Source organism: Lemur catta, chromosome 2, assembly GCF_020740605.2.
Source record: "Lemur catta isolate mLemCat1 chromosome 2, mLemCat1.pri, whole genome shotgun sequence".
Classification (NCBI taxonomy): Eukaryota; Metazoa; Chordata; class Mammalia; order Primates; family Lemuridae; genus Lemur; species Lemur catta.
Genome location: NC_059129.1, coordinates 12,635,618 through 12,657,987, shown reverse-complemented (window position 1 = coordinate 12,657,987; position 22,370 = coordinate 12,635,618). Strand labels below are relative to the sequence as shown.

The window sequence follows — 22,370 nt, the reverse complement described above, 5'->3', positions numbered from 1 at the left end:
GGTTTTAAAAGTGCCTATCACAAGGGTGGTTATGCACAACTGAAATAACTCCTGGTACATAAGCCTTCAGTAGGAGAAGTAGTAGCAGTAGCAAGGTCACAAGCCACTGGGGAAGCTTGATGTCAGTCCTGAACCTGCCATTAACTGCTGACCTCTATGAAATGAGGGAATCTTTAGAACCCCTTCCAGTTTTATAATCCGATTGTGCCTCCTTTGCGAGGCTCTTTCATTCCCTCAGAATCTGAAAAATCCTTCTAAACTCCATTGAAATCAGTCTCCTGAGATAATACCCCCTTACTAAGGCTGTTATGAGGAAAATAGGCATATGAAGTGTTTGCTGGCACATGTACCTGGGACATGGTAAATGCTCTGTAAATGTTAGCTGTACTTACTAACACTATTATTTTCCCCCACGAGCATGTGAGTCCCACAAGAGCAAGGACCCTGCAGGTCCTTTTCACTACTGTGTCCGGAGCACCTGAACTGGTTGGTGATGGGCACACCTTGAATTAAATTAAATTAAATTAAATTAAATTAAATTAAATTAATAGTCTAAGCATCCTGCCCCTTTAAGGTTCCCTGGACTTCAGTTTCCACAAGGGCAAATAAAGAAGTCACTAAAATCTCTTCGAGACCTACAGCCGTAAGACGGGTCTTTTCCCTGCCCTTCTCGCCTACAGAGAATGCCCAGGTGAAGGTCCGGACACCTGACAAGCCAAAGCCACTTTAGAACTAGAGCCTGGGTGGAGCTGGGGCCTGGGCCCGCCCCCGTTGCTATGAAGAGGCCCCGCCCCCCAGCGCTGGCTATCCCGGGCCCTGATTGGCTGGACAGCCGGGTGCCCTCTGGCTGTGTCCGCCGCCGCCATTGTGCGGCGCTAGTTTCCTCAGAGGGTGTCAGCTGTGGCTAGTTCCTCGAGTTCTTTCCCTCGCTTCTCGCTCTCCTGTCCTGGGAGCCCGGCAGGTCCGGGACTCCTGTCTGTGCCGGTGCGGGCGCCGGCATGTGGCTGTGGGAGGACCAGGGGGGCCTCATGGGCCCCTTCTCCTTCCTGCTGGTGCTGCTGCTGCTGGTGACGCGCAGCCCTTTCAATGCCTGCCTCCTCACAGGCAGCCTCTTCGTCCTGCTGCGCATCTTCAGCTTTGAGCCGGTGCCCTCCCGCAGGGCCCTGGAGGTGCTCAAGCCCCGGGACCGCATTTCCGCCATCGCCCATCGCGGCGGCAGTCACGACGCCCCCGAGAACACGCTGGCGGCCATTCGACAGGTGAGCCCCCCGCCCCTCGCGCCCCTGGGTCCTCCAGAGAGCTCGGACTTCTTGTCCTTCCGAAGGTTCCCCGGCCTCCCCGCGACAGCCTTCCCAGTTCCTCACTCGTCCGCAAGAAATACGTTCCGGCGGCCCTTGATCCCTCCCAGTGTCCAGGAATGTCCCGACTTGAGGTGCTCATCGACTACAGCAAATATTTATATAGTTGCTACGCGCCGGATACTGAGGTTACAGCCAGGAAAAAGACCCAAAGGGTCCCTGCTTTATAGAGCTTACACTGGAGTGGGAGAGACAGGCCTTCAACACGTAAATGCATAAATATTATTTTAAGAGAGTGAAAAGTGCAACGAAGAAGCAGGGTTATGAGATAAAGAATGACGGGGCGGGAGGAGTTTTACAATTTTAGATAGAGTCGTCAGAGAGAAATCCTTTCTGAAGAAGAGACATTTGAATTGAAACCGGAATGATGAGAAGGAGCCAGCCAGGGAAAAGCAAGTGGAAAGGTCCCGAGGTGGGAATGATGTTGGAGTGTTCAGGTAGGAGAAGAGGCAGTAAGTATGTGGCCTGACTTCAAGGAACAGAACAAAAGTCGGTGTGTCAATGCAGTAGAAAATGGGCCGTGTCAGGTAGGGTCTTGGTCAGTAATTGAGGTTATTCTAAATGGATCACCCTTCACAGGACATATCTTTGCTTTGTCCTCTAAATTACTTGAGTCATCTTCTTGTCACTTTTCCACCCAAACACACACATTCACACACACCCTGGCAGCTGGAAACATGATAAAGTTTTGCCTCCCTTTTTCACAAGACACTCCTAAGGCTCTCGATAACCACCCAGTTCTTGGCAATCTCCTGATTAGGCACTTTTGCATCTGTGTAAATATACTTGACCCCCCTCATTTCTTTGAGACATTATTTTAACATTCATTGAATGGGTGGGAAAACCATGACTCAAACACACACAGCTCCTTCTAGAATTTAGCCTTCTGATTCCAAGCCCCAGTGCTCTTTGTCATAGATTAGAATATGGTCTAGGATGTAAAAATTTGGACTGCCTGCCCTTTCTTTGTCAGACATTATTGTGTAATGAGCAAGTTACTTAAGCTCCCTATGCCCCAGTCAGGGTAGTGACTACCGTGTGCTGCAAGCAAGGCACCCTGTAGCACCTCTCTTCACCCTAGTCTCAACTCTGACCTCAGTTTCACCATCTGTAAAATGGGAATAATAGTATCTACCAAATAGCTTGTGAGGATTCAGTGATCTAATCCACATAAAGTAAAACCTGGTAAGACCTCCAAAAATGTAAACTATGTATGCCTAGAATCCTAAGAAGACTTGATTCTTTAAAAATCAAGGTAAAAAAATTAAGTCTAAAGAAGGAAGAAGGGCAGGAGGGCAACCTTTGAGTTAATGGAGAGCACCTGACTTTTTGTGTATAACCGGGGTTAAACATCTCTTATGCTTCTCTCCATTTGGTTCTTTTTATATTTTGTGGTAGAAGGGAAACAGTGAGAGCAGCTTTTCTCCTGTTTAAACATAAGTCTAAAGATATTGAAGAATGTATTTTGCATTCTTAAACTCAGAGAGGTCTGATGAAGTAACATATACATACGTTAGTATTACATTTTATTTAGTATTAGATAGTATTGTCATGTAAAGAAGAATGATAATTACTATAGGAAAAAACACATAATTGTCATTGCTTCCATTTCAACTTATCTTTATGTAAGTAGCCTTAAAGTATATAGCTCACTGCTAATTGAGCACAGAAGGTATTCATAGGTATTTACTGATGAATGTGGTGGCTTGACTAGGAACATGTTTGACTGAATATAAATCATATTAAATGAATGAGGAAGCATGTATGTAAAGTACACATACACATACAGCACTCTCAATAGACTACAGTATAGTGTGAACATACCTTTTATATGCACTGGGAAACCAAAGATTTGTGTGACTTCCTTTGTTGCAATATTCACTTCATTACGGTGGTCTGGAACGGAACCTCCAATATCTCTGAGGTATGCCTATGTATATTAATGTGTAAATTAGAACCAGGGGGTTATCTGTTTGTCTCTATAACTGGAATAACATAGAAGTGGTGGTAAAGAAAGTTAAATGCAGTCATTAGAAGATCTGGCCTAAGAAACTCTAATATAGTGTTTCTTTTATAGAGCTTTTGTTTTGTCTTTTGTTTTTGGCCTTATTAAACTGCTCAGGAAAAACAAATACATGAACTATTCATTCGTTTTAATATTCTTGCTAAAATACCGTGTCTGATCATTTTTAGTTTTTGTGTTGTAGTTAAATAAAGATGGCCTCAATGAATAAAATATAATTAAACCTAATTATAGTGCCTGCAATAACAAATTAGGATAACATTTGTGTTATAGTAAGAAAGATGCACTATGTGTACTGAAAATGTGGTTTTGTTTTAGGTTGTAAAATATATAACCCATGTTGATGTACCAGTACATTATTCTGTCTTTAATTTATAAAAGGTATATCTTTTAAAATTTTTGACCAGTATAGAGTATTATAAGCTTGTCAAATTATAATAGCTTATATGTATAGAGTGTCAACTGTGAGCCAGGCACCAAGCTTGGGAATCTACATGCATTATTTTTAAATCCTCACAACAACTCTTGGGATCATTGTAGAAATATCATCTTAAAAATAATGAAACTAAGGCTAGAGTGGATAAGTAACTTGACTAGATGACATAGCCAATTAGTGATGGAATTGGGATTGGGGGTGGGCAGGGAGGATATCTAGGTCATATATGTGAAAATCAAACTTTGAAGCTTAGAAGAAAATATAGTTGTGCATCTTTATCACATGGAAGTAGGAAAGAATTTAAATAAGGTAGAAAAATCTCTACTCATAAAGGGCATTGTTGATAAATTTGACTATATTACCCTTAAAAATATATTAATAAAGGACATGGTTAATAACAATGGCTAACATTTATTGAATGCTTACTATGCGCTAGCACAGTGCTATATGTTGTTTGTGGGTACTTAAATGTGTTGTGAATATATAAATACTTATAAGGAAGTGATATGGGAATGATAAACACCAACTTTAAGATAGTAATTACTTTTGGATAGGAAGAGAAGAGAATGAATGGGAGAATTTTGGCTCTATCTGTAGTATTGATAGTAAAATCATAGTGGTTAAGAGTGCAACTTCTGCCACATCCTAGCTTGTGTAATGGTGGGCAAGTTTCTTAATATTTCTTTGTCTCAATTTCCTTGTCTGTAAAATGGGCATATTCGTAGTTGCTGCTGCAGAGTTGTGAGGATCAAATGAGTTAACACATTTAAAGCACTTAGAATAGTGTCTGGCTAATAGAAAAGTCTCAATAAATAATAGCTTTTTTTTTCTTTTTAGGACAAAAAGAGATTCAGGCAAATAGTACAAAACATTAACATCTAAGTCTTTTTTTTTACTCTATACTATATATGTTTGCAATGGACCATTACTTAAAATTTTTTGTTTTTTGAGCTGGGCACGGTGGCTCACGCCTGTAATCCTAGCACTATGGGAGGCTGAGGCGGGTGGATTGCTCGAGGTCAGGAGTTCGAGACCAGCCTGAGCAAGAGCGAGACCCCGTCTCTACTAAAAATAGAAAGAAATTATCTGGCCAACTAAAATATATATGTATTAATATTTTATTATATTAATTTATATAATATTATATTAATATATATTAATTTTTTTTGAGACAGAGTCTCGCTTTGTTGCCCGGGCTAGAGTGAGTGCCATGGAGTCAGCCTAGTTCACAGAACCTCAAACTCCTGGGCTTAAGCAATCCTGCCTCAGCCTCCCGAGTAGCTGGGACTACAGGCATGTGCCACCATGCCCGGCTAATTTTTTCTATATATTTTTAGTTGGCCAGATAATTTCTTAAAAACTTTTTTAATTAAAAACTTTGATTGTATTGAGCATTTCACATCTTCATTGTGATGAGAAAATCAAGGAGGCAAACATTAGATAGTGTTTCTCCAGTGGAGCATTGCTTATAAAATTTAATGTTCAAATTCTCTTTTTAGATAAGTTCTAACATACCTTTTCAAGCTTACCAGTTTATTGGCCAACAATAGTAATAACCCTTTATGTTGCTCACATAAACAAAATGTGTTCCCTAGAAGTAGGCTTGGTGTTTCTGTGATAGAGGGTGGAGTTAAACCAACAAAAACCTGACTCATCTTGTTTATGCCAAAGTAGTGAAACATACGACTATCCAACAAACACAGGGGAAGTAGTAGAGCTATGGTACCAATAGATAGGGTAGGTAAGCAGTGGAATTTGTCTAAATATTTGTAAGCCATTGATGACCCATATATTAATAGTTAAAGCATCCAGAGAAAATTTAAATTCCTGAAGTCTCCCTGTCTGCCACTGTGAGAGTGGGAAGGGTGGGGAAATTGAAGTTTTTAAGGAATCTGTCAGTTAAGAGTTGAAGTAAGGCTGACATCCATGGAAAACAGAAAGAGGTCAGAGTTGCTGTTTGGCAGGGCAAGGGGAAGGAATCAATAAGAACAGCTATCTACTTAGCCAGTCCTGTTGTTCTTCTTGAGTGGTTAAGTACAAAATGATGTTTGTGGCCATTTGACAGTAATATTGTTGATGTTTTTGTTAAGGCAGCTAAGAATGGAGCAACAGGCGTGGAGTTGGACCTTGAGTTTACTTCTGACGGGGTTCCTGTTTTAATGCACGATAACACAGTAGATAGGACAACCGATGGGACTGGTCGATTATGTGATTTGACATTTGAACAAGTTAGGAAGCTTAATCCTGCAGCAAATCACAGACTCAGGTAAGTAGTTTGTTGTCATTTAGACATATCCGTTAGCTTTTATTGGAGGGCACAGATAGACACTGGTACCTTCTAATTACATCTGCTCCAGGAGAGTTCTTTCATTTTGTTTTGTTTTGAACTGTATACAGTTTTCCTCAGTAATAAGTAGGTGCCAGGAAGAACTGAAATACGGCATTATTTTTTTAATCTTTCCCTCTGAGGCCAAATTATTCTTAAAATAATACTCTGTCCAGTCACTAACAAGACAGTTACTTTGTACTGTCATTTAAATTATAGAATCATGAGGCTGAAAGCAATTGCTTAGCAATCTTCTTGCCTTCAGATACACCAAGAAACAAATTATACATTCTTTTAAATCTTCAAATAATAATATCACCTTTTAACCTAACCCTTTTAATTCTTCAGATCCTTGTAACAGGCTTCTGAGGAATCATAGAATTGTAGGAATAGAAAGTATCGTAGAAATCATCTAGAATAGCACTGTGCACTAGAACTTTCTGTGATGATGGAAATATTCTATCTGTGCTGTCCAAGATGGTAGCCACCTGTGGCTGCTGAGCCCTTGAAATGTGGCTAGTGAGACTGAGGAAGTGAATTTTTAATTTAAATGTAAATTTAAACTTAAATAGCCATATGTGGCTGCCATATTGGACACTATAGATCTAGATCAATCTTGCTTATAGAGAGAATCCCAGAAAAGTTAAATGACTTACTTGAGGACACATAACTAGTTCATAAAGAATCCAAGACTAGAATCTAGGTATCCCAGTTTTTAGTTCAAAGAAACATCTACAATGCCATGCTGTTTTTGATTGCACCCAATGTCTCTCAACCCTATAAGAATGAAAGTTCTTTCAGATGTCTAATTTAAGCCTCTCCTGGTATAAACTCGTAGCTTCCAAAGTATGTATATCAGACCTAGTCCTATAAGATGTTCTGCAAGATAAGTGTCAAACATTATACTCTGGATATTCTTCTTGGGGATAAACAGTTCATATCAATCAATTCTTACCTTTAACTTAGAGTTTCTCAAACTTATATGACCACAGAACCCACACCCTTATCCTCACTACTAGCTACAATCACCCTTGGAATTGGTACATCAGGTAATATATTTGGAATGTGGTTATTTATATCCCTCTCCTCTTGTCTTCTTTGTAATACTGAAAAGTGTGTGCTCACTGTTATTCAGGCAATATCAATTATCTGGACAGTGATCAATACTCCTTGAATATTGAGTATTTGACCCAGCAATTAAGTTATGATTTCTCCCTAAAAGATCATTCAGACCTTATTTTCCTAGGATCTGAAAAAAATTAAAGTCAGCCAAAGGCTGTCAATAGACAGAAAAAGCATTTGATAAAATTCAATAACTCTTCATGATAAAAACTCTCAACAAACCAGGCACAGAAGGAACATACCTCAACATAATAAAGGCCATATATGACATACCCATAGCTAACATGTTGAATGGGGAAAAGCTAAAAAGCCTTACCTTTAAGAACTAGCACAAGACAAGGATGCCCATTTTTTACCACTACTATTCAACATAGTCCTGGAAGTCCTAGCAGAGCAATCAGGCAAGAGAAAGAAATAAAAGGCATCCAAATTGGAAAAGAGGAAGTTAAATTGTCCCTCTTTGCAAACAACATGATCTTATTTCTAGAAAAACCTAAAATTTCCACCAAAAAACTATTAAAACTGATAAACAAATTCAGTAAAGTTGCAGGATACAAGATCAACATACAATAATTATTAGTATTTTTATATACCATACCAATAATGAACCAGCTAAAAAAGAAATCAAGAAAGCAATCCATTTACAATAGCTACCAAACAAAAATACCTATGAATAAATTTAAGCATGGGTATGAAAGATCTCTACAAGGAAAATTACAAAATGCTGATGAAAGAAATTAAGAGGACACAAATGGAAAGACATCCCATGATCATAGATTAGAAGAATTAATATTGTTAAAGTGACCATCCTACCCTATGCAGTCTATATATTCAATGCAATCCCTATCAAAATATTAATACCAATGACATTCTTCATAGAAATAGAAAAAACAATCCTAAAATTCGTATGGAACCACAGAAAAACCTGAATAGCCAAAGCAATACTGAGCAAAAGAACAAAGATGGATGCTTCACACTACCCAACTTCCAAATATACTGTAAAGCTACAGTAACCAAAACAGTGTGGTATTGGTATAAAAAAGACACATAGACCAGTGGAACAGAATAGAGAACCAAGAAATAAATCCATGCATTTATAGCCAACTGATTTTTGGCAAAGGTGCCAAGAACATACAAGGGGAAAAGAATATCCTCTTCAATAAATGGTGCTGGGAAAACTAGATATCCATATGCAGAAGATCTAAACTAGACCCCTGTCTCTCCCCTAAAATCAACTTAAAATGGATTTTAAAGACTTAAATGTAAGACCCAAAACTATAAAACTACTGGAAGAAAACATAGGGGAAACACTCCAGGATGTTGGTCTAGGCAAAGATTTTATGGCTAAGACCTCAGAAGCACAGGCAACAAAAACAAAAATAGACTAATGGGACTATATTAAACTAGAAAGCTTCTGCACAGCAAAGGAAATAATCAACACAGTGAACAGACAATCTGTTGAATGAGAGGAAATATTTGCAAACTGTTAGCTGACAAGGGACTAACACCTGGAATGTGCAGGGAGCTGAAAAGAAAAAAAAAATCTCATTATCGAATGGGCAAAGGTTTTGAATAGACATATCTCAAAAGAAGACAGTCAAATGGCCAATAGGTATATGAAAAAATGCTCAAATTACTAATCATTAGGGAAACACAAATCAAAACCACAATGAGATACTGTCTTACTCAGTTAGAATGGCTATTATAAGAAAGATAAAAATAGCAAATGCTGGCAAGGATGCAGAGAAAAGGGAACTTTCATACACTGCTGGTGGGAATGTAAATTAGTACAGCCATTATAAGAAAGAGTATGGAATTTTCTCAAAAAACTAAAAATAGAACAACTATACAATCCAGCAATCCTACTGGTTATTTATCCAAAGGAAAAGAAATCAGTATACAAAGGGATACCTGCACCCCCATGTTTATTATAGTACTATTCACAATAGCCAAGATATGGACTCAACCTAAGTATTCATCAGTGGATAAATGGAGAAAGAAAATATGGTATAGCCGGGCGCGGTGGCTCACGCCTGTAATCCTAGCCCTCTGGGAGCCCGAGGCGGGCGGATTGCTCGAGGTCAGGAGTTCGAGACCAGCCTGAGCAAGAGCGAGACCCCATTTCTACTAAAAGTAGAAATAAATTATCTGGACAACTAAAAATATATATAGAAAAAATTAGCCGGGCATGGTGGCGCATGCCTGTAGTCCCAGCTATTCGGGAGGCTGAGGCAGTAGGATCGCTTAAGCCCAGGAGTTTGAGGTTGCTGTGAGCTGGGCTGACGCCACGGCACTCACTCTAGCCCGGGCAACAAAGTGAGACTCTGTCTCAAAAAAAAAAAAAGAAAGAAAGAAAAAAAAAGAAATATGGTATATATACACAATGGAATACTATTCAGCCATGAAAAAATGAAATCCTGTCATTTACAGCAACATGGGTGGAACTGGAGGTCATTATGTTAAGTGAAATAAGCCAGGCACAGAAAGACATATATTCCATGTTCTCATTCATATGTGGGAGCTAAAAAAGTTGATTTCACAGAGAGAGAGAGTAGAATGATAGTTACCAGAGGCAGGGAAGGGCATGGGGGGAATGAAAAGAGGTGGGTTAATGGGTACAAACATACAGTTAGATAGAAGGAATAAGTTCTTACATAGTAGGGTGGCTATAGTGAATAACAATATATTATATATTTCAAAATAGCTAGAAGAGAAGATTCAAAATGTTTCTATCACAAATAAATGTTCAAGGTGATAAATATCCTAAGTATCATGATTTGATCATTACACATTATATGCATGTATCAAAATATCACATGTACCCCATAAGTATGTATGAATATTATATATCAATTAAAAAAGAATTATCTGTAACTTGGTTCAAGTACCAATAGTAAATTATCCATGGACTTTCGGTATGGTTGAAGAAAAGAAGTTGGGGAAAATGCTCCTTCCTTTTTATTGGGAGACATTTGTAAAATGTCTGTTCCACTAAATTTTTATCTCTTTTTCCTACAATGTATTATTCCTTTTCTCTCTCTTTCAGGAATGATTTCCCTGATGAAAAGATCCCTACCCTGAGGGAAGCTGTTGCAGAGTGCCTAAACCATAACCTCACAATCTTCTTTGATGTCAAAGGCCATGCACATAAGGTACAGTTTTTTACTGTGGATTTCACTTTGTTAAAAAGACATCTTGTTTAATTGCTAGTTGTTTCCAAAATTAACTGTATATTTTGTTATTTTTTAAAAAATTATTTTTATAAATTATAATGTACTTGGTTAATGGAAGTATACAGTGCAAAAATCTACATCTCTAAAGGAAACAGTAAGTTTTGGAACTTTTTAACCTTTTATGGAACCTTTCAACAACTAGTATCCTACAACCAGCACTAGATGAAAGAGTCTAATTTCTTTATTTGCATAAAGCATTTACAAAAGATATTAAGTAACCAGTAAAGAGGCACTTCTGGAACAGACCACTCAAATAATCTCATAAAAACAAATTCAGGAGTTGTGCACAAGACTGGTTGCATCTGGCTCATAAGTTAAGGGCCTTGGATAGACAACTAGGACTGCATTTAAAGAGGAGAACTATATTTAAAGCTAACAATATATATCTTTTATGTGGATTTATCTCCCTGTATAATTTCTATCGCTTATGTATAGTTTTGTTATTCAATGATTTTAGTAGTTACACTTTTATCAGAAAATTACTTTATTTCTTCAAATATGTATGACATTCCTAGATATTAATAAAATTTTGCTTAAACTTTAGAACATATACATTTACTCATAAAAACATATTATTGCAATAGAAATCGAAGGGAGAATACAGTTCAGATTACATTTGTTCCCTTGTAACCAGCTTTTCAAGCACAAGTACTTTTTTTTCCCATTTGGGCGATTTGAGCATTTTTCCCCTAGCACTATTTATAATCAGGAATGGCCATGTACTGGTTAAGAATTCTGATGATGCCAACTTTTTTTTATTAATCCCAGAATATAGTTGGTACCAGGTGCTAAAACCTGAAATATGAGCCTAAGTTCTAATTTTATTATAGTAAACTCTCATTTTTTAAGAAAGAAGAGAATGGTAACTAATTTATTATTTTGGTAAACTGATAGTTATATATGTCTAGGTTTCCAATCAGTCTGCATCAGAATCATCTGGAATACCTATTTAAAAATACAAATTCCTGGGCCATACCTAGAGGAGAGATTCTGAAAATGTCTAGGATGGGATTGAGGAACATGTATTTTTAATGAGCACCTCAGGTTTTGTTGATGATGCAGCCCATGTTTGGGAACCCTGATAAGTCCTACATTTCACCCACAGTGTACTGACTTTCATGCTTACTCTCTTAGAATAAGAAAAAAAAAGAAAAAAAATTAAAAAAACAAAAACATCCAGCTATTTTAGTTTTCTGGGTGGGTGCTCACAGGTGTTCCACCAAGACTGAGTAGAACATAGTGATCTAAGTCACCAAGATGGTAGTACAGAGGGAAACTGTTGGCAACAAAGTGGAGCTAATAGAGCACAGTAGCCAAGATCATGGACTTAGGAGTCCAACAGTCCTTGACTGAGCTCTGTCACTTACAGCAGGGTAACCTAACCTTGATAAGTTTCAGCTTCCTTGTGGGCAAAATGAGCCTAATAAAAAAAACTACCGCAATTGGGTTGTTGTGAGAATTAAATTAATAATGTAGGCAGGCCGGGCATGGTGGCTCACGCCTATAATCCTAGCACTCTGGGAGGCCGAGGCGGGTGGAAATTTGAGCTCAGGAGTTCGAAACCAGCCTGAGCGAGAGCAAGAGTCCGTCTCCACTAAAAAAATAGAAACAAATTAGCTGGACAACTAAAAATATATAGAAAAAATTAGCCGGGCACGGTGGCACATGCCTGTAGTCCCAGCTACTTGGGAGGCTGAGGCAGTAGGATTGCGTGAGCCCAGGAGTTTGAGGTTGCTGTGAGCTAGGCTGACGCCATGGTACTCTAGCCCGGACAACAGAGTGAGACTCTGTCTCAAAAAAAAAAAAATAATAATAATGTAGGCAAAGAGTTACACACAGTGCATGTGTTAGTTCAAACAGCAAGAAAACATCTTTAGGTCTGTAGCTCTCACTCAGTTACATTAGTGAAGAGGAAGCATGACATGAATATTTCCATGTTCTTTTTTATTTTAGGGGAGAATGAATTTTGTTGTTTAAATTTGATTATGGGTGTGTGTGACATTCCAAAAATTAGCAGTATTTCAAGAATTATGATGCAGCGGCATTGCATTCCACATAATGGCTGGTACCATTTTTCTTGTTGTTAGCTGCTATTGGTGTCAATTCACTAGAGGTTACAAAATGTCAGTATTTAGAGTTTATCATGTCCTCTTCATTTATTAGCTGGACTACTACAAAAATAAATTGTTCCTCTTGGGAAGAATTAGCAGACTTCCAGCTCTTCCTAGTTCCCACTTTCTCCCATTGCTTCTCCCTCCATGTTGGTAATGGATGATGTGTCCTCTCAGCCCCCTGGACTGAGGAAATCTACCCTCTCTAGTTCCCAGGCTGGTTGGCTCATGCTTCATCTAGGAGGCGTGGAGGGTGATAGAGTTATAGGTGTAAAAGGACTTTTCATAGTGGCTAAACTAGGATACAAAGAAAGGATTTGAAAATTTTGCTACAGCCTGCCATACTTTCCAAAAGTATGACAAAAGGGGTGAGGCTCTCAACGAGATAGTCAAGCAGCAGTAACCTAGCTTCTTCCTTGCTTTAAACATGAGTTTAAACGTGAGTTTAAAATGTAAGCCTGTGGATAATGGAGTCTGCCAATACTTTCATCATCCCCATGTATTAGTAAACTTCTGTTTTATTCCTTAGGGTTGTACTTAATATATAATAGTTTGTGGCTGGGACTATCACATTTAAATAGATTTTAAATATGTAAATCTCTATTTTACAGGCTACTGATGCTCTAAAGAAAATGTATATGGAATTTCCGGAACTATACAATAATAGTATTGTCAGCTCTTTCTTGCCAGATGTTATCTATAAGGTAACATTCAGGATTTTTTCTTGTACATATTATTAGGTTAGCTGGTAGAGATAATAGCAGTGGGCTATGTAAGCATAAGACAGATGCCTGTTAAATTGCACTGAATCAGGGTAACAGTTAGGAGGCTCCTCTTTTAAATTAACAAGAGAAATTCCAGAAGGAGAGTATACTCATACCCCATTTTAAAATGCCACGATTCCTTTTTATCTCCTTCTCTTACGTTTATAACTGATTCAGATTACTTTGGTAAAATTATCGGAACAGAAGAGAGTTATGTAATCCAGTTTCTCACTAAGTAACAGCAGAATATACCTTTAAAAAAGAAACAACTCTTAATTATGGTGAATTTAAAATATGCATAAAATAGGGTAGTGCAGTGAACCCCCCTTTAACCATGATCTGGCTCATTTCATCCATACCCCTACTGGTACCCCACAATGTTATTTTAAAACAAATCCTATCATTCAATCCATAAAAATTGCATTAAGTATTTTTAAAAGTGATGCCTTTTTAAAAACATAGCCATGATGCCATTGTCCCATTTTAAAACTATTAACAAATATCCGATGTATAAATTTTCACTTGTGTCAGAAATTAATGGTTTTTTGTTTGTTTTTTTACAAATTATTCATTGGAATTAGGACCCAAATAAGGTCTGCATGTTACAATTTTATATCTTAAAACCTGCGAGTTCTCTCTATCTCTCTTTTTCTTCTTATGTTGTATTTACTGAAGAAACCAGATTATTTGTTTTGTAGAGTTTACCCAAGTCTGCATTTTTCTGATTATGCCATGATATAGTTTAATGCATTCTTCTCTTTATTTCCTACAAATTGGTAGTAAGAGCTAGAGGCTTGGCTTAATCAGGTTAGAGTTGACTGTTCTTGGCAAGATAATTTTGTAGGTGTTTTCCAATCAGTTAACATCTGGTTAATTCTTTGTTGTTGTTGTTGGCTGCAATTGATGCTCAGTGGCCAGATCTATGAATTTACTATGGGGTTGAAAAAGTTGATATTTTAATTGTATTATTTCTTCTTCTTGTATTAGCTAGAATACATCTATAAAAAGAAATTTCACCTCTATTATTTAGTTACCCAATAGGAAGGGTAAATGTTTAATCTTTCCCTTTATTTACCAGTTTCCAAAATATTGAGTTGATTCTATACCACTCTTCAACAGTGACCATACATTTAAAATTGTTACAGTGAGAGTAGAGCCTATCCAGATAGAACCTACGATTGAGATTAGGGTCGTGGGACTTTCAGACATTTGGAACAGTGTTTCCCAAACTTTCTTGACCACAGAGGCCTTTAAAATCTATGATACTTTCTCCAGAGGAGTGGGAGGGCCCAAACTGAAGGAACTCCATCCACATCTCTCTGTTTCTCCTTTGCCCTCTTCTCATTTTCTCTTCTCAGTCTCTTCTCTCTTCCCCCCGCCCCACCCATCCCCACAACTTTTTTCAGCCTTTTGCTCTGGAAAGGATCAAAGCTAACCAGCACTTCTTGAAATGATCATGATTCTGTCCTTATTGAATTCTAATTAATTATATCTGGTCAGAATTTAAATCAATGTCCGATGAAAAGTTTATTGTTATGGCATTAAAATTTGACTCTGAGATTATAGTTTTCTCATATTAAAGATGGGACTGAAGTTCTTCTGGATTGTGAAAAAAGTAATCTCTTTTATACTGCATGTTAAATGCTTTACATTCATCATATTATTTTTTCAAAGAGTTTACAATAGACTTATGTAGTAGAAATTGGAGCAGGGTACTAACTATGACCACCTCATCTGATCAAGTATGTTGGCTAAATCTAAACTAATGAGTAGCATTAGACTTAAGATATGATAATTATTTTACTTCCCCAAATTCCTTTCAGATGAGACAAACAGATCCGAATGTAGTAACAGCTCTGATTCACAGACCTTGGAGCCTTAGCCATACAGGAGATGGGAAACCACGCTTTGATACTTACTGGAAACATTCCATGTTTATGGTAGTGGACATTTTGCTTGATTGGAGCATGCATAATATCCTGTGGTACCTATGTGGAATTTCAGCTTTCCTTGTGCAAAAGGATTTTGTATCCCCGTAAGTTGGAATGTTTTTTGTTTTCTCCTGACACATTTCCTGAATGTTCTTGGAAAGGAAGGAATAACAGAGTGGACAACCAGCATTGATTCTGACCTGCAAAGTGTACCATGCCTCTCAATTGGAATGCCACTGGCTTCTTAGGTGGGAAGAGTTCAGGCATATTTCACTGTTTCCAACCAGATTGATCAGATAGTTTTGGTTTTTTAGTGCATTAAAAAAAGAAGAAGAAGAAGAATCTGCCAAACTGTGGTGAGAAAAGGATTTTATTTCTTGTGATTGACTCCTTTTGAAAACCAACAGAATCTTGGGCAGAGCCATAGTGAAGGTATCTATGGGCACCAGCCTCACCCTTACTGTCTTTCCTTTTGCTTCCCTGAACATTATAGGCTCTGCCCCATCTCTTCCAAGATATTTTCTATTTCCTAACCTGCTAGCAACCTCTGAATCTTTCTTTTGGCAATTTTACAGCTGTATATTTCAGCAGAATAGAGTTGTAAGTTTCATATTATTTTAGACATACATGTATTTAATTCAGTAAATATTTGGTGAGTGCCCACAGTATTGCAGGGTACCATATTAAGAAGCTGAAGGTGCAGTGGTGAAGAAACAAAGCCATAGTCTCTGTCCTCATGGAGTTTACAACCACGTACAAGAGAGACTAATCAAATAAAAGTCCAATAAATATAAAATTACAACTAAGATATCTAAGATACATGCCATGTAGGAGAGAAGAGTGTGCATAGCCTGTGTAATCCGACCTAGTCTGGGTAGTCAGGGAAAGCATCCCCAAGGAAGTGCCAATTAAGCTAGGATCTGAGGGTGAGTAGGAACCAGGGGTGGTACAGGTCAGAGGGAAAGACACATGCAAAAGAGCTGTGGCAGGAAGGAACATGGTTCTTGGGAGAAATTGAAGTAAAATTAATATTCTGCAGCTCAGAAAAGAAAGGGGAAGTGTGATATGACATGAGGCCAAAGAGACAGATAGGAGCCAAGCCAGGTGCACCTTCAGTGGCCGTGCCAAGGACATTTGGGGCAGGGGTGTCATTAGCAAGCTACTGAAGTGCTTTAAGCTGGAACATTGTGGAGGAGGTTCACAGCATGCTGGGTTTGGAACACTCTTTCTGATTACAGTGCAGAGGGCAGTTAGGAGGCTCTCTCTGGGCGCTATCGGTACACAGTGAACACCATACTTAGTGACCATTTTAGATTCCTGGGACAGATGGTCATTATTCTAACAGGATTGGTTTTTCTTCTTTCTCCAGGAACTACTTGAAGAAGTGGTCAGCTAAAGGAGTCCACGTTGTTGGTTGGACTGTTAATACTTTTGATGAAAAAAATTACTACAAATCCCATCTTGGTTCCAGCTACATCACCGACAGCATGTTGGAGGACTGCGCACCTCACTTCTAGACTTTTACCCAGAGGAGGAAACACGGGTTCAGAAACTGCCAGTGACCCCATGTAGGGATATCAAAATACCCTTTGTGCTAGCCCAGGCCCTGGGAGATAGGGTGGCTCACACAAGCAATAGTTGTTAATTTCATTTTTACCTGAACCAAAGCAAAACCCAGTGTTGCTCCCGTGCTCCGTGGAATGCCTAAGTTCAACACTGTTGCTCTTGAAAATCTGGGTCTGAAAAAAGGCACAACAGCCTCGCCCTGACCTACCTGAAAGTAGGTACAGGGACCCAGTGAGGATAAGCACAGATTGAGTTGTGCAATTTGGGGATCCAGATGTAAATGCATGAGACATGCATGATAACTCAAGAGTTGACATTTTAAAACTTGCCACACTTAAGTATTTTACTTATTTCAAATATTTGTATTCAGCCATGTTAACAAGGTACTGTAGATGTCAAACTTGAGGCCATACTAATAAAATCATTAAAAGGAGCACTAAGGGAAAACTGTCCCAAGCATCATATCCTGAGGCATAAGGAATTTGAGGAAGCTGCTGTATGTAATCCAGTGAGGATTCAATGTGCAGCAACCAAAATGGTAGGGAAGTCTTGAAACCAACCTGAGGAATTATTTATGGTATTTTGAATTAAGTGCTACGAACCACCAGGTGGCAGAGTTGCACTTTTCCAGGCTTATTAGGCAGCTCTGTAACATGACTATAGAAAATCAGAACTGGAAGAAACTTCCGAGAACATTTAGGCTTATCCTCATTTTACAAATGAGAAAACTAAAACCTGTAGAAGGGAAGGAGTTGCCTCAAAAATCACACAGCTTATTATGATAGCAGAGCCTGATCTCATGATAACTAAAATTTCTTGTTTACAATTGGCCAGGAACTGTATAAGTGGTTTAACATGCGTTATCTTATCCAGCCCTCACAAAAATCTTATGGAGATGTTAACATCCTTTTTACTGATGAGGAAACTGAGGCACTGCCTAGTTAAAGTCACAACCAAGGTCTCTGAGTGTGTGGTACAATTGATATTCCAATACAGGTTGATCTGCCTCTGGAGCCACTGCTTTTAACCACTCACCAAGTCTGCCCAACTCTGTGCTCTTTCCCACATGAACTTCCAGGGGTTTTATTATGAACTTCAGTAGCAATATTTAAGTTGAATTTTTTTTTAATGGCAAAGCTGCCTGTCTCTAGCTCCCCCCTTCCCACCTTTGAACCCCATCTGTAGCCTTTATCCCAGGCCCACATCTTCACCGTGGATTCCTTCCTGTATCCCTCCAGTGGGTCACCAGCCTCACACACACTTGCAGGGGCCAGGCAGTGAGAGTTTTGAAAGACCACCAGTTGACTTGGCTAAATGTCAGTGAGAAGCAAACTGATATTTTTCAATAGTTAGTGTTGGCAGGGACACTATAGATGGTGCTTGGCACATTTTCAGTCAACATTTACCAAGAAACTTTCTTTAATTTTAAAATTACAAACAGATTTGTTCAATGAACAAATGTCTAAACTGCATGTACTTCCATGCCACATTATGAGTAGAGTGAAAAGGTGAAGGAAAAAGTGACCAAAGAAGACACCTCTGTAGATTGAATTCAGCCCTGGGGTACCTTCTGCAAGTGTACAGGTAACTGACAGGGAAGGGTTTCTCTTGGGGCAGTATTGAGTTAATAACATCCTTTTTGTTGTGTGAAGACCTCTAGACAGCCAGAACTTCTCTGTCTCTTGACCTTCATCCCAAATTCATTTTGCTCTTGATTTAGCCAAGCCAAATTAAGGATTTAGGTCCTATACTAAAGTGGTCTGGGTTTTGAACAGTGGAGAATTCAGATGATGATATAAGGTGTTAATAACTATTAATATTAACAATAGTTATTGAGTACTTCCTTGGAAGACTTAGTATAGGGTTAAAAACAGAATTTGGATTAGAGAAAGCCAAATCTGAATTTCTGATGAGTAACTTACTAGCTATATGACCTTGGGCAAGTTACTTAATTTATCTGTAAAACGGGTAGAATTTGTACCCACTCGAAGGGTGGGTGTGATTAAATGAAAAAGTGCATGTAAAATGTTTGTTAATTAACATTTACTGACTGCCTACCATGTACTAGACACTTTTAAATGCTTTGCATGTATAGTACTTAGTCTTTGTAACAACACTATGAGGTAGGTACCATTACAATCCGATTTTATAGTGAAAGAAACCAAAGCACAGGCAAGTTAAATAACTTGGCCAAAGTTACAGAGCAGTGATGGAATAAGGATTTGGACTTAGAATAAGAATTCGGGAATTTGATCGCCTAGGTGATCGAATTCCAGAGCCCAGTGGTTAAGACTATTATCATCATTGTTCCTGGCAAGGACTCAAAAAATTAGAAACATCTTAATGATTCCCAGCATCTATCACAGTGTCACTCCCATAGTTGATGCTCAGTAAATGTTGAAGGAATGAATTTTGGAATCTTCAAGTGGAAACCTCCTTGAGGAAACGCTAGAGAGAGACGTAGAGTGAGATGAAATTTAAGGCTGTAGATAAATGACTGAGGATTAAACAGCATCAAGAGGCCAGCTAAGGTCATGCTCGACCTTAGCATTTTTTCCAAGAGAAAGTCAGCACAGATTAAAACACATCCTCTCCTGCTCATTGGACTGCCCCTCTGCCCCTCAAGATGTCAAAAACAGAGATAACACAGGGCCATCTCGGAAGGCTTAAGAAATCCACTACTTCCTTGATTACATGATATTCATTTTCTTATTTGGAGATTGGTGTCACAATCCTATTTCAACAAGAATTTGACCAAGATGTATTTTTATTGAATACAAATTTCTCAGCAAAATTACATCTACCATTTCCTAAAGTGGGAACAGGGCTTCAACAGGGCAGTCAACCACAGCTTTGAGCACAAGGGTGTGGGTTAATGCAGTGGTCCAGGCAATCACTCAGACCCTTGTTAGCATGGAGTGATCATTACTGTAGGGCAAAGTTATGTGACTTCTTTGATCAAAAATATTGAAGAAAAATGACCTCATTTGTTCTGTTACCAAACTTTAAATTATGCTCAAAATCTAACAATCAGTAGAACACCAAATGTTAAGCAGAGGTTGGGTATCACCTATGCACAGTGGTTCTCAAAGGATGCTGTCTTTTGGAGCATGTATTCAACATCAGCATTACATGGAACTTGTCAGTAATGCAAATTCTCATATCCCACCCCAGAACTTGTGAATCAGAAACTCTGGTTGGGGCCCAGTGATCTGTTTAAACAAGCTGTCCAGGTGCTTCTGAGACGCAGTCAAGTCTCGGAACCACTGAGCTAGAGAAACACATCTAAGACAACCTTCCTGGAAACTCAAAAAACTAAATTCTGTCACTATCTGGCTATGAGACCTTAGACAAATCACTTAACCTGTGTGTGCCTAAGTTTTCATCATTTGTCAGATGGTAATCATAATTTGCTCTCATTTTCTTGTAGTGATAATCAGGTTCAAATGAGGGGGGAAAAGTGTTTTAAAAAACATATTAACAATGTAATACTATTGTTATGAAGATAAAATAAGAAAAGTGGAAGTGCTCTAACACTGTATTATTCAGTGTGGTGCTCAGACCCGCAGCGCTTGTTAGAAATGCAGACTCTCAGGCCCCATCCCCATCCTCACAAATTAAAATTTACATTATAACCAGATCCCCAGGTGATGAGAGTTGGAGAAACACTCATATGTGTAAGGCATTACTCATCCTGCAGGTGCAATCCTGAGCAAAGCAGAGACACCCCCCCCCCAACTCTGCTCCACACCTGAGCCTCCCTTTCTGGAGTCTTTCTCAGTTAATCAGCCATAAATATCATGAACAAGTTCCAACTTTGAGAATTTAGGGAGGTTTTGTTAAGCGCTGCCATTCTGAAAGACAATTCCTATTAATGAGCTCAATTCTTACCACTTGTCCTCAATTCAAAGATTATAAAAACAAATGCAAATCATATGCTATTTTAGACATCCCTGTTATAATTGAACTACCCACAAACTCATCTCATTGCCTCCTAAGAAATGAACTGGCCATTCACTGTAGCCACTTGAAGGCTCAGATCCTGCAAAAATTCAAAAGAAACTATCCTTTTTTATACTTAAAACTACTGGGGTTCTCCAGGTTTCAAGTGACTGTTGGAAAGCGTTAGTTACTTTTATCATTTTGAGCCAATTAAAGTAAGGGTGGGAAGAGGAGAATAGGGAATGTTCCCTGAAGATTCTGATGCAACATTCTGGGCTCACCATTTGCATGTTTAATAAGTATTTTAAACATGCTCTTACAGTCAGACAAGTTTGGAAAGAACTCTAGATCCTAGCTCAGTGGTTCTGAAGCCTGGCTTCCCACTAAAATCATCTGGGGAGCTTTAAAGATAAAGTACAGATACCTGGGTTCTGCTGCAAAGATGCTGACTTAGCTGGTCTACAGTGAGGCCTGGCCTGCTTGCTGTTAACAGTTCCCGGTGTGACTCTGAGTGCAGCCGGTGTTGAGAACCCCACTGCCTTAACCACAGGCTTCTCCCCCTGTTAGGAACTGAAGTGTGTCCCCCAAGATTCACATGCTGAAGTCCTAACCCCCAGTACCTCAGAATGTAACTGCTTTTGAAGATAAGGCCTTTAAATAGGTGATGAAGGTAAAATGAGGCCTTTAGGGTAGGTCCTCATCCAGTCTGACTAGTGTCTTTATAACAAGAGGAAATTTGGACACAGAGAAACACCTGGGCATCTGTGTGCACGGAGGAAAGACCATGTGAAGACACAGTGAGAAGGTGGCCATCTGCAAGCCAAGGAAAGGGGCCTCAGAATGAAACCAACCCCGCCAACACTTTGATTTTGGACTTGCAGCCTCCAAAACTGTAAGAAAATATTAATAAATTTTTGTTGTCTAAGCCACCTAGTCTGTGGTGTTTTGTTAGGGCAGCCCTAGCAAACTATTAGTAACATATCCCCTGTCTCAAGGCAAGTGTTGAAAGCATCCTTCTCACACCTGAATGTGTGTGCATGAGACCTACAGACCAGATCTTTCTTTTACACCTCCAGGAGAAGCAGGGGCTGCACTGATGTGGAGATAAGGGATGGAGGTGGATGGAGCAGCACTCCGTATAGAGGCACTTAGCACCTGGTAAGTGAGCAGAAGAGACACTTTCAGAGGGAGCTCACATTTCAGTGCAGAAGCCAAAGCAGTACCAACAGCATTAAGATGCCCCAGAGCAGGGGGTGGAGGGGGTGGGAAATCAGTTCAAACATCACTCCATGGGCTGCCTTCACTGACCCCACAGACAAGTCTCCCATAGTCCCCTGTGCTTCCCCTTCAGAACCCCTCTCACAACCATAATTAATTATTGTTTGAATATTAAGTTCATGTCTAAATTGATCTGCTAGACAATAAGCACCATGGAAGCTAAGCAGGATCGGGCCTGGTTAGTACTTGGATGGGAGACAATAAGCCATGATTTCTTCACCATCTTTTTCACCACTTGACCCATATTTGTTGAATGAATGAATGAATGAATGAATGAATC

At 38.9% G+C, this 22,370-nt stretch overlaps 1 protein-coding gene across 3 annotated transcripts; it reads left to right on the top strand.

The window, feature by feature from the left end:
* Positions 1-818: 818 nt before the first annotated feature.
* GDE1 (glycerophosphodiester phosphodiesterase 1) lies at positions 819-21,737 on the top strand. Of its 3 annotated transcripts, none has more exons than XM_045542701.1 (6): positions 819-1,259; positions 5,908-6,083; positions 10,312-10,417; positions 13,221-13,313; positions 15,197-15,408; positions 16,674-21,737. In XM_045542701.1, exons 1-6 carry the CDS (start codon positions 999-1,001, stop codon positions 16,819-16,821), a joined length of 996 nt encoding a protein of 331 aa, XP_045398657.1. In that variant the 5' UTR covers positions 819-998; the 3' UTR covers positions 16,822-21,737. The 3 variants fall into 3 exon arrangements, with proteins under 3 accessions (XP_045398657.1, XP_045398658.1, XP_045398659.1); XM_045542703.1 differs by having other exon boundaries at positions 1,195-1,259; positions 5,912-6,083; XM_045542702.1 differs by lacking the exon at positions 13,221-13,313 and having other exon boundaries at positions 827-1,259.
* Positions 21,738-22,370: the final 633 nt, after the last annotated feature.